The 13,484-nt window shown below is 49.3% G+C and overlaps 1 protein-coding gene across 3 annotated transcripts in view; it reads right to left on the bottom strand.

Moving 5' to 3' along the window:
* The window catches only part of LOC134983738 (zinc finger protein 271-like), a 202,504-nt gene that overhangs the window by 168,242 nt on the left and 20,778 nt on the right, over nucleotides 1-13,484 (bottom strand). For 2 of the 3 annotated variants that reach the window (XM_063949384.1, XM_063949383.1), the window contains exons 2-4: nucleotides 5,724-5,841; nucleotides 5,547-5,644; nucleotides 4,704-5,391 (exon numbers count right to left, since the gene is read on the bottom strand). In XM_063949384.1, coding sequence (XP_063805454.1) covers nucleotides 4,704-5,391; nucleotides 5,547-5,644; nucleotides 5,724-5,841 — 904 coding nt within the window. The remainder of the gene's footprint in view (nucleotides 1-4,703; nucleotides 5,392-5,546; nucleotides 5,645-5,723; nucleotides 5,842-13,484) is intronic. The other variant, XM_063949385.1, reaches the window with a different exon arrangement.

The following is a 13,484-nucleotide window of genomic DNA, read 5'->3' on the forward strand; positions in this document are numbered from 1 at the left end:
TGAGATACACCAGAGAGTGTGGAGAGGAGACTGGTCAGATCTCTGGGCTGGTAACACACAGTGACATGATGTGAGGGGGAGAGCAGCAGTATAATAGGGGCTGATGTCTCCTGATGTATGAGATACACCAGAGAGTGTGGGGAGGAGACTGGTCAGATCTCTGGGCTGGTGACACACAGTGACATAATGTGAGGGGGAGAGCAGGAGTATAATAGGGGATGATGGCTGCTGATGTATGAGATAGACCAGAGAGTGTGGGGAGGAGACTGGTCAGATATCTGGGCGGGTAACACACAGTGACATGATGTGAGGGGAGAGCAGGAGTATAATAGGGGCTGATGGATGAGGAGAGCAGGAGTATAATAGAGGCTGATGGCTCCTGATGTATGAGATACACCAGAGAGTGTGGGGAGGAGACTGGTCAGATCTCTGTGCTGGTAACACAGTGACATGATGTGAGGGGGAGAGCAGCAGTATAATAGGGGCTGATGTCTCCTGATGTATGAGATACACCAGAGAGTGTGGGGAGGAGACTGGTCAGATCTCTGGGCTGGTAACACACAGTGATATGATGTGAGGGGGAGAGCAGGAGTATAATAGGGGCTGATGGCTCCTGATGTATGAGATACACCAGAGAGTGTGGGGAGGAGACTGGTCAGATCTCTGGGCTGGTAACATACAGTGACATGATGTGAGGGGGAGAGCAGGAGTATAATAGGGACTGATGGCTCCTGATGTATGAGATACACCAGAGAGTGTGGAGAGGAGACTGGTCAGATCTCTGGGCTGGTAACACACAGTGACATGATGTGAGGAGGAGAGCAGGAGTATTATAGGGGCTGATGGCTCCTGATGTATGAGATACACCAGGGAGTGTGGGGAGGAGACTGGTCAGATATCTGGGCGGGTAACACACAGTGACATGATGTGAGGGGAGAGCAGGAGTATAATAGGGGCTGATGGATGAGGATAGCAGGAGTATAATAGGGGCTGATGGCTCCTGATGTATAAGATGCACCAGAGAGTGTGGGGAGGAGAATGGTCAGACCTCTGGGCTGGTAACACACAGTGACATGATGTGAGGGGGAGAACAGGAATATAGTAGGGGCTGATGGCTCCTGATGTATGAGATACACCAGAGAGTGTGGGGAGGAGACTGGTCAGATCTCTGGGCTGGTAACACACAGTAACATGATGTGAGGGGGAGAGCAGGAGTATAATAGGGGCTGATGGCTCCATATGTATGAGATACACCAGAGAGTGTGGGGAGGAGACTGGTCAGATCTCTGGGCTGGTAACACACAGTGACATGATGTGAGGAAGAGAGCAGGAGTATTATAGGGGCTGATGGCTCCTGATGTATAAGATGCACCAGAGAGTGTGGGGAGTAGACTGGTCAGATCTCTGGGCTGGTAACACACAGTGACATAATGTGAGGGGGAGAGCAGGAGTATAATAGGGGCTGACGGCTGCTGATGTATGAGATACACCAGAGAGTGTGGGTAGGAGACTGGTCAGATCTCTGTGCTGGTAACACAGTGACATGATGTGAGGGGGAGAGCAGGAGTACAATTGGGGCTGATGGCTCCTGATGTATGAGATACACCAGAGAGTGTGGGGAGGAGACTGGTCAGATATCTGGGCGGGTAATACACAGTGACATGATGTGAGGGGAGAGCAGGAGTATAATAGGGGCTGATGGATGAGGAGAGCAGGAGTATAATAGAGGCTGATGGCTCCTGATGTATGAGATACACCAGAGAGTGTGGGGAGGAGACTGGTCAGATCTCTGTGCTGGTAACACAGTGACATGATGTGAGGGGGAGAGCAGCAGTATAATAGGGGCTGATGTCTCCTGATGTATGAGATACACCAGAGAGTGTGGGGAGGAGACTGGTCAGATCTCTGGGCTGGTAACACACAGTGACATAATGTGAGGGGGAGAGCAGGAGTATAATAGGGGCTGATGGCTCCTGATGTATGAGATACACCAGAGAGTGTGGGGAGGAGACTGGTCAGATCTCTGGGCGGGTAACACACAGTGACATGATGTGAGGGGGAGAGCAGGAGTATAATAGGGGCTGATGTCTCCTGATGTATGAGATACACCAGAGAGTGTGGGGAGGAGACTGGTCAGATCTCTGGGCTGGTAACACACAGTGACATAATGTGAGGGGGAGAGCAGGAGTATAATAGGGGCTGATGGCTCCTGATGTATGAGATACACCAGAGAGTGTGGGGAGGAGACTGGTCAGATCTCTGGGCTGGTAACACAGTGACATGATGTGAGGTGGAGAGCAGGAGTATAATAGGGGCTGATGTCTCCTGATGTATGAGATACACCAGAGAGTGTGGGGAGGAGACTGGTCAGATCTCTGGGCTGGTAACACAGTGACATGATGTGAGGGGGAGAGCAGGAGTATAATAGGGGCTGATGGCTGCTGATGTATGAGATACACCAGAGAGTGTGGGGAGGAGACTGGTCAGATCTCTGGGCTGGTAACATACAGTGACATGATGTGAGGGGAGAGCAGGAGTATAATAGGGGCTGATGTCTCCTGATGTATGAGATACACCAGAGAGTTTGGGGAGGAGACTGATCAGATCTCTGGGCTGGTAACACACAGTGACATAATGTGAGGGGGAGAGCAGGAGTATAATAGGGGCTGATGGCTGCTGATGTATGAGATAAACCAGAGAGTGTGGGGAGGAGACTGGTCAGATCTCTGGGCTGGTAACACACAGTGACATAATGTGAGGGGGAGAGCAGGAGTATAATAGGGGATGATGGCTGCTGATGTATGAGATACACCAGAGAGTGTGGGGAGGAGACTGGTCAGATCTCTGTGCTGGTAACACAGTGACATGATGTGAGGGGGAGAGCAGGAGTATAATAGGGGCTGATGGCTCCTGATGTATGAGATACAGCAGAGAGTGTGGGGAGGAGACTGGTCAGATATCTGGGCGGGTAACACACAGTGACATGATGTGAGGGGAGAGCAGGAGTATAATAGGGGCTGATGGATGAGGAGAGCAGGAGTATAATAGAGGCTGATGGCTCCTGATGTATGAGATACACCAGAGAGTGTGGGGAGGAGACTGGTCAGATCTCTGGGCTGGTAACACAGTGACATGATGTGAGGGGGAGAGCAGGAGTATAATAGGGGCTGATGGCTCCTGATGTATGAGATACACCAGAGAGTGTGGGGAGGAGACTGGTCAGATCTCTGTGCTGGTAACACAGTGACATGATGTGAGGGGGAGAGCAGGAGTACAATTGGGGCTGATGGTTCCTGATGTATGAGATACACCAGAGAGTGTGGGGAGGAGACTGGTCAGATATCTGGGCGGGTAACACACAGTGACATGATGTGAGGGGAGAGCAGGAGTATAATAGGGGCTGATGGATGAGGAGAGCAGGAGTATAATAGAGGCTGATGGCTCCTGATGTATGAGATACACCAGAGAGTGTGGGGAGGAGACTGGTCAGATCTCTGTGCTGGTAACACAGTGACATGATGTGAGGGGGAGAGCAGCAGTATAATAGGGGCTGATGTCTCCTGATGTATGAGATACACCACAGAGTGTGGGGAGGAGACTGGTCAGATCTCTGGGCTGGTAACACACAGTGACATGATGTGAGGGGGAGAGCAGGAGTATAATAGGGGCTGATGGCTCCTGATGTATGAGATACACCAGAGAGTGTGGGGAGGAGACTGGTCAGATCTCTGGGCTGGTAACACAGTGACATGATGTGAGGAGGAGAGCAGGAGTATAATAGGGGCTAATGGCTCCTGATGTATGAGATACACCATAGAGTGTGAGGAGTAGACTGGTCAGATCTCTGGGCTGGTAACACACAGTGACATGATGTGAGGGGGAGAGCAGGAGTATAATAGGGACTGATGGCTCCTGATGTATGAGATACACCAGAGAGTGTGGAGAGGAGACTGGTCAGATCTCTGGGCTGGTAACACACAGTGACATGATGTGAGGAGGAGAGCAGGAGTATTATAGGGGCTGATGGCTCCTGATGTATGAGATACACCAGGGAGTGTGGGGAGGAGACTGGTCAGATATCTGGGCGGGTAACATACAGTGACATGATGTGAGGGGAGAGCAGGAGTATAATAGGGGCTGATGGATGAGGAGAGCAGGAGTATAATAGGGGCTGATGGCTCCTGATGTATGAGATACACCAGAGAGTGTGGGAAGGAGACTGGTTAGATCTCTGGGCTGGTAACACACAGTGACATGATGTGAGGGGGAGAGCAGGAGTATAATAGGGGCTGATGGATGAGGAGAGCAGGAGTATAATAGAGGCTGATGGCTCCTGATGTATGAGATACACCAGAGAGTGTGGGGAGGAGACTGGTCAGATCTCTGTGCTGGTAACACAGTGACATGATGTGAGGGGGAGAGCAGCAGTATAATAGGGGCTGATGGTTTCTGACGTATGAGATACACCAGAGAGTGTGGGGAGGAGACTGGTCAGATCTCTGGGCTGGTAACACACAGTGACATGATGTGAGGGGGAGAGCAGGAGTATAATAGAGGCTGATGGCTCTTGACTCCCCCACTCAGAAAATACATATTCCTCATTAGTCTGTACTGACAGAGGAGGGTGTAGGATAAGAGATTGCTGTAGTGACTGAGCAAGGAGAATATGTGACTATTTTCTGTAATAAGTGTTTATTACTCACCTGTGCCGATATCTGTAGATATTTCCTCACCCTTACACTGCTGATCACCCCTCACATCCGTCTCTTCTTCTTCCTCTGTATCTTCTGCCTTTATATCAGTCACATACGTCTCTTCTTCTCTCTCTATATCTTCTGCCTTTATATCAGTCACATACGTCTCTTCTTCTCTCTCTATATCTTCTGCCTTTATATCAGTCACATACGTCTCTTCTTCTCCCTCTATATCTTCTGCCTTCATATCAGTCACATACGTCTCTTCTTCTCTCTCTGTATCTTCTGCCTTTATATCAGTCACATACGTCTCTTCTTCTCCCTCTATATCTTCTGCCTTTATATCAGTCACATACGTCTTTTCTTCTCCCTCTATATCTTCTGCCTTTATATCAGTCACATACGTCTCTTCTTCTCCCTCTATATTTTCTGCCTTTATATCAGTCACATACGTCTCTTCTTCTCTCCTTATATCTTCTGCCTTTATATCAGTCACATATGTCTCTTCTTCTCCCTCTATATCTTCTGCCTTTATATCAGTCACATACGTCTCTTCTTCTCCCTCTATATCTTCTGCCTTCATATCAGTCACATACGTCTCTTCTTCTCCCTCTGTATCTTCTGCCTTTATATCAGTCACATACGTCTCTTCTTCTTCCTCTATATCTTCTATTTTAATATCAGACAGACGTTCAACCTAAAAAAACAAAACCACTATAATGACATTTGCATACAGTCAGATTAAACTGAGGTAAAACAGTATAATATCAGTGTATAAGACACACAGCTTCTCTACAGATCATATAGTGATGGTCACTTTGGTATATTGGGGAGACCCTAAATCCCACCTACCTGATCCTCCTGTGGGGTCCTGTGATTCTCCTCTGTACAATCCTGGGAATACAGAGGACGGGGACATCTCTCTGGGGTATCTCTGTTACTGGGCCCATCTGCAGGAGACACACAGTGACTGGGTACAGTGTATATATGTGATTATTAGATGATGTGTGTATATAGGGGCCCCCATACCTGCTCTCCCTTGTACAATACATGACAGTCTCCTCTTACCCAGTGATGTGAGGGGCCGGTGATTCTCCATCATCACGTCCTTGTACAGACCCCTGAGTTCCTCTATATACTCCCCCTCCTGCATGGAGACATAGACAGTGACATCCTGACACCTTATAGGAACCTGACACACACAGTGATACAGTCATCACCCAGACACATCCCCTGGTGTTACTGTATAATGTCCCATTCCCAGCAGTCACCTCTCCAGTCATCACCCAGACACATCCACTGGTGTTACTGTATAATGTCCCATTCCCAGCAGTCACCTCTCCAGTCATCACCCAGACACGTCCCCTGGTGTTACTGTATAACGCCCCATTCCCAGCAGTCACCTCTCCAGACATCACCCAGACACGTCCCCTGGTGTTACTGTATAATGTCCCATTCCCAGCAGTCACCTCTCCAGTCATCACCCAGACACATCCTCCGGTGTTACTGTATAATGCCCCATTCCCAGCAGTCACTTCTCCAGTCATCACCCAGACACGTCCCCTGGTGTTACTGTATAACGTCCCATTCCCGGCAGTCACCTCTCCAGTCATCACCCAGACACATCCCCTGGTGTTACTGTATAATGCCCCATTCCCAGCAGTCACCTCTCCAGTCATCACCCAGCAACATCTCCTGGTGTTACTGTATAATGCCCCATTCCAGCAGTCACCTCTCCAGTCATCACCCAGACACGTTCCCTGGTGTTACTGTATAATGTCCCATTCCCAGCAGTCACTTCTCCAGTCATCACCCAGATACATCCCCTGGTGTTACTGTACAATGCCCCATTCCCAGCAGCCACCCCTCCAGTCATCACCCAGACACGTCCCCTGGTGTTACTGTATAATGTTCTATTCCCAGCAGTCACCTCTCCAGTCATCACCCAGACACGTCCCCTGGTGTTACTGTATAATGTTCTATTCCCAGCAGTCACCTCTCCAGTCATCACCCAGACACGTCCCCTGGTGTTACTGTATAATGTCCCATTCCCAGCAGTCACCTCTCCAGTCATCACCCAGACACATCCCCCGGTGTTACTGTATAATGCCCCATTCCCAGCAGTCACCTCTCCAGTCATGTCCCTGTATTATTACTATGGATATAAGTGATGTCACTGTGATGCTCCCAGATCCCCTCACCTCCCCAGTCATGTCCCTGTATTATTACTATAGATATAAGTGATGTCACTGTGACGCTCCCAGATCCCCTCACCTCCCCAGTCATGTCCCTGTATTATCACTATAGATATAAGTGATGGCACTGTGACGCTCCCAGATCCCCTCACCTCCCCAGTCATGTCCCTGTATTATTACTATAGATATACGTGATGTCACTGTGATACTCCCAGATCCCCCTCACCTCCCCAGTCATGTCCTTGTATTATTACTATAGATATAAGTGGTCACTGTGACAGTCCCAGATCCCCTCACCTCCCCAGTCATGTCCCTGTATTACTATAGATATAAGTAATGTCACTGTGACACTCCCAGATCCCCTCACCTCCCCAGTCATGTCCCTGTATTACTATAGATATAAGTGATGTCACTGTGACACTCCCAGATCCCCTCACCTCCCCAGTCACGTTCCTGTAATAATAGGATTTTTGTTACCTACCGGTAAATCCTTTTCTCGTAGTCCGTAGAGGATGTTGGGGTCCACATTAAAACCATGGGGTATAGACGGGTCCACCAGAAGCCATTGCCACTTTAAGAGCTTGAGAGTGTGGGCTGGCTCCTCCCTCTATGCCCCTCCTACCAGACTCAGTCTAGAAACTGTGCCCGAGGAGACGGACATCTTCGAGAGAAAGATTTAACACAAATAGTGGCGAGATCCATACCAGCTCACACATACAAGGCACGTCAAGACTAGCTTGAAAAAGTCAGCAACCGCTGAAACATTACTTACCAAGTAACAATGCAGTACTCAACTAAACAAAGTGGTACTTAACCAAATAACATTTGCAGGAAAACGAAGCACTGGGCGGGCGCCCAGCATCCTCTACAGACTACAAGAAAAGGATTTACCAGTAGGTAATTAAAATCCTATTTTCTCTTACGTCCTAAAGGATGCTGAGGTCCACATTAGTACCATGGGGATGTACCAAAGCTCCCAGAACGGGAGGGAGAGAGCAGAGGCTCCTGCAGAACTGATTGACTGAACTTCAGATCATCGGAGGCCAAAGTATCGAACTTGTAAAACTTTGCAAACGTGTTCGACCCTGACCAAGTTGCAGCTCGGCAAAGTTGCACTGCCGAGACACCCTGGGCAGCCGCCCAGGAAGACCCAACCTTTCGAGTAGAGTGGGCTTTAACAGATCTTGGACACGGCAGTCCTGCCAAAGAATAAGCATGCTGGATAGTGAACCGAATCCAGCAAGAAATAGTCTGCTTAGAAGCAGGACACCCAATTTTCTTGGGATCATACAGTACAGAGTCAGACTTTCTGTGACGAGAAGTTCTCTTCACATATATCTTCAGAGCCATTACAACATCCAAGGACTTTGATGTAATTGAGGAGTCAGTAGCCACTGGCACCACAATAGGTTGGTAGATATGAAATGCTGACACAACCTTCGGAAGAAACTGCTGACGTGTCCAGAGCTCAGCTCCATCTTTGTGGAAGATCAAGTAAGGTCTTTTACAGGATAAAGCCCCCAATTCGGACACACGTCTAGCAGAAGCTAAGGCCAACAACATGACCGCCTTCCATGTAAGAAATTTGACCTCAACCTCCTGTAGAGGCTCAAACCAATCCGACTGGAGGAACTGCAACACCACGTTAAGGTCCCAAAGTGCCATAGGCGGTACAAAGGGAGGTTGGATGAGCAGAACTCCCTTCAAAAAAGTCTGAACCTCAGGGAGGGCAGCCTATTGTTTCTGGAAGAAAATGGATAGGGACGAAATATGGACCTTCACAGATCCCAACCTCACGCCCATATCCACACCTGCTTTCAGGAAGAGCCGAAAATGTCTGAGTTGAAACTCCACCGTAGGAAACTTCTTGGATTCACACCAAGAGACATATTTCTTCTAAATACGATGGTAATGTTTAGACGTTGCCACTTTCCTAGCCTGTATCAGGGTAGGAATGACCTTCTTCGGAATGCCCTTCCAAGCAAGTATCAGGTGCTCAACTTCCATGCGGTCAAACGTAGCAGCGGTAAGTCTTGATAGGCGAACGGCCCCGCTGCAGCAGGTCCTCCCGAAGAGGAAGAGGCCTCAGTTCTTCTTGCAGTAGATTCAGAAGGTCCACGTACCATGCCCTTCTCGGCCAGTCTGGAGCAATGAGGATCGCTTGAACCTTTGTTCTCCTTATGAGCTTTAGGATTCTTGGGATGAGTGGGAGTGGTGGAAACACGTACACTGACAGGAACACCCACGGAGACACCAGGGCGTCCACTGCCACTGCTTGTGGGTCCCTCGACCTGGAACAATAATGCCGAAGCTTCTTGTTGAGACGAGAGGCCATCATGTCTATTTGGGGTAATCCCCAAAGGTCTGTTATTTCCTTGAACACCTCCGGATGGAGACCCCACTCCCCTGGATGGAGATCGTGTCTGCTGAGGAAGTCTGCTTCCCAGTTGTCTACTCCTGGAATGAAGATGGCTGACAGCGCCAACGCGTGTTTTTCTGTCCAGAGGAGTATTCTTGTCACCTCTGACACTGCCGCTCTGCTCTTCGTTCCGCCCTGTCGGTTTATGTAAGCCACTGTTGTTACGTTGTCTGACTGCACTTGAATGGCCCGATTTCTTAGAAGAGGGGCCGCCTGAAGACCGTTTTAGACGGCTCTTAGTTCCAAAATGTTGAAGGGCAGGCCGCCTTCCAGGCTTGACCACCGTCCTTGGAAAGTTACTCCTTGAGTGACTGCTTCCCAGCCCCGAAAACTCGCATCTGTGGTTAGAAGGACCCATTCCTGAATCCCGAATCTGCGGCCCTCCAGAAGGTGATATAATTGTAACCACCAGAGGAGCGAAATCCTGGCCTTTGGCGACAGACGAATTCTCTGGTGCATGTGGAGATAAGATCCCGACAACTTCTCCAGAAGATCCAGTTGGAAGGACCGAGCGTGGAACCTCCCATACTGGAGAGACTCGTAAGAGGCCACCATCTTTCCCAACAGGCGAATGCATTGATGAACCGACACCCTGGCTGGCTTCAGGACATCCCGGACATTGTATCACCAATGCCTTTTCCTGCGGAAGAAATGCCTTCTGCACTTCTGTGTCCAGGATCATACCCAGAAGAAGGACAACCTCTGGGTTGATTCCAAATGTGACTTTGGAAGGTTAAGAATCCAACCATGACCCTTGAGGAGGCGTGTTGTGAGAACAATGGAATGCAGCAGCTTCTCCTTGGACGATGCCTTTATCAGCAGAATGTCCAGATATGAAATGATGTTCACCCCTTGTTTGTGGAGTAGAACCCTCATCTCTGCCATCACCTTGGTAAACACCCTTGGTGCTGTGGAGAGGCCGTATGGCAGGGCCTGGAACTGGAAATGACAGTCCAGCAATGCGAAATGGAGATAAGCCTGATGCGGCACCCATATCGAATTGTGAAGGTACGCATTCTTGATATCCAGGGATACCAGACATTTCCCCTCTTCCAGACCTGATATCACCGCCCTGACCGAACCATCCGGTTTCGGTACCACGAAAAGGTTCGAATAGTAACCTGTGGCCTGCGCAGGAGGAGGAACTGGCACAATGACCTGTGTCTCCACTAGTTTTTGGACAGCTTCTTGTAGTACAGTGCTGTCTGCTAACAGAGCTGGTAAGACTGATTTGAAAAAACGAAGAGGAGGGAGACTTTGAAATTCCAGCCTGTATCCCTGGGATACAATATCTCTCACCCAGGGATTCAGGCCGGACGATACCCAGATGTGACTCAAGTGTCTGAGTCTCGCTCCCACCGGCCCCACCTACAGGCCGTGCAGTCCACCGTCATGCGGAGGACTTTGGAGTTCCTGGGAACCTGCAGCGGCAGGTTTCTTGGACTTAACTCGATCTCCCCTAAAGAAGGTATTGGACGGTCTGGCCTTTCTAGGCTTGTTAGGCCGAAAAGACTGTGTTGCAGATGAAGAGAAGGATCTCTTCGGAGCAGGTGCTGCTGAGGGAAGATACGGAGACTTACCCGCTGTAGCCGTGGACATCCACGCGTCTAGAGCTTCCCCAAAGAGAACCTGACCTGTATAGGGTAGGTGTCACAACTGAGGGTTTAGGCTGACGAGAGGAAGCCTCAGTTGTAGGGCTGAGATGAAATTAAACCTGGGAGGTTTAATCAGACCCCTGGACATGTAAGTGCAGAATGATTACCCGAAGGTGTGACCATGACAACCAGGTTAAAATTCAAAATAAAAGTTTATTAACAGACTCCGTGTGATAACAAGCAGTATTCAAGTTTAGCAAAGACAGTGGCAAATAACACAGTTCCTGGAATACATAACCATAGAAGGTTTCTCAGAGCACTGGTAGGTTTAGAACAGATGTAAAAGTCCTTTGATGGAATCACCTTACCAGGCCTGGTTGTAGTAGTAGAAATAGCCGAGGAACATGCCAGTAGTTGTAGCAGGTGAATCTGTAACTTGAGTATGCTGCTGTATCAGCTGGATGGAACCAGCCAGGTGGTAAGACACGGAGTGGATGCTGAGTGGAATCAGCCGGGTGATGAAACACAGAGTGGATGCTGAATGGAATCAGCCAAATACTAAAGTCACAGAGTGGGTGCTGGATGGGACCAGCCAGGTGATAAAACACAGAGTGGATGATGTGAGATGCTAGGGAGCGTAGAAACAGAACAGCTGATAGATGATTACCGGTGGTAGTGGATACTGCTGGTAAGATAGGATCCGCTGGATCAGCACCGGTGTTTGGTAGAAGCTGGAATCTGTTGAAAGCTGACTGCTGGAAGCAGATAGTAGATAGCTGGAAACTGGACAGCCACGGAAGACTGTAGAGTCAGGCTGCACCGCAGGATGGTAGGCAGGTGCGGGTCTCTTTGTGGATGCTGGAGACAGGAGCTGGAACCTGGAGAAACAAGCCACAGGAGAGAGAGCCTGGAACAAGGTATGACATTCAAAGCACTGACATCTATCTGGCCTAGACACAGGATATTTATACCTGCTGCTATGCAGGCATTGGCTGGGCAATTATGCAGATTCCAGAGATGGTGGATTGGAGGAATTGGTGCATGTGATCAAATCCAACATGGCTGCGCCCATGCTGGAACCTGGAGGGAAAACTGGTTTGAAATGAAATGTGCAAACATAGTGATAATGGCGGCGCCGGCCGCGGAGGACAGGAGACGCCAGATGACTGTTACATGCCGAGACACTTGGAGGGCAGCAGAGGCCGCGGCAGGCATGATACATGATTCTGAGAACCTGCAGCAATAACACAGTAACGGCGGCGGAGGCCGCGGAGGACGGGAGACGCCATGTTGGATTCAAACATGGCGCCGCTGTGGTAGTGTCTCAGAATGACAGGAGGGATGTGCAGAGTGTTGACACAGATGAGATCCGGATTTGGAACGCTGGGCCAGTCTCAGAAGACACCTAAACGGCAGGTAATGGCGTCCAGATACCCGGATCGTGACAGTAGGGACTCCACACTTCTTCTGGATTCCGCGTCGGCCGACCACTGGCGGAGCCTCAGTCCCCGATGAGCTGAAACAGACATGGAAGAAATTCCTGCAGCCATGTAACCCAGGTCTTTCATGGATTCTACCATAAAACCTGCTGAATCATGTATGTTGCGTAAAAATAATGCAACATCATCCTTATCTATCGTATCCAAATCCTCCATCAAGGCAGCCGACCACTTTACTATAGCCTTTGCAATCCATGCAGTAGCAATAGTGGGACGTAATATGGCCCCTGAAGCTGTGTACACTGAGTTAAGCATGTTATCAATTTTTCAAGCAGCCGGCTCCTTTAAGGCGGTAGATCCTGGAACAGGTAAAACCACCTTCTTTGAGAGTCTGGACACAGATGCGTCAACAATCGGCGTGTTTTCCCATTTTTTCCTATCCTCCTCAGAGAAAGGAGACGCCACCTGGACCCTTTTAAAGATCTGGAATTTTTTCTCAGGGTTTTCCCATGCTTTCTCAAGTATAGCATTCAATTCCTTTGACACAGGGAAGGTTAGCGAGGTATTTTATTTTCAGTGAAAAAAGCCTCCTCAACCTGCTCAGGTGTGGTATCATTAATATGCAACACATCCCTGATAGCCTCTATCATCAATTGCACCCCCTTTGCAAGAGAGGCAGACCCCCGCAACACATCTCCATCACCGCCTGTGGTGTCAGAATCGGTATCCGTGTCGTCTTGTGTGACATGAACAAGCGCACGCTTATGGCGGTATATAGCGGGGCGTCCTGAGGTACCAGAAACTGGCCATACTGCCATAGAGTTCTGTAATACCTGGGTTGCAGATTCATTACTAGCAACCCTGTCAGAAATCTGAGAAATCCAAGATTTGATAGAGGAAAACCACTCAGGCTCCCTTGATGGTATCTGTGGTAAACCAGAGCTATCCTGACTACATGGAATGGGATCATCCTGGGAGGATAAATCCTCTGCAGCATATGACACAGTGCCCCTGGACATAGCTAAAGGAGACCACCACACACACACACACACACACACACACACACACACACACACACACACACACACACACACACACACACACAAGGGCAGACAGAGTTTCCCCCCAAAAATGGCAAGAGA

The sequence above is a fragment of the Pseudophryne corroboree genome (assembly GCF_028390025.1).
Source record: "Pseudophryne corroboree isolate aPseCor3 chromosome 3 unlocalized genomic scaffold, aPseCor3.hap2 SUPER_3_unloc_22, whole genome shotgun sequence".
Lineage (NCBI taxonomy): Eukaryota > Metazoa > Chordata > Amphibia > Anura > Myobatrachidae > Pseudophryne > Pseudophryne corroboree.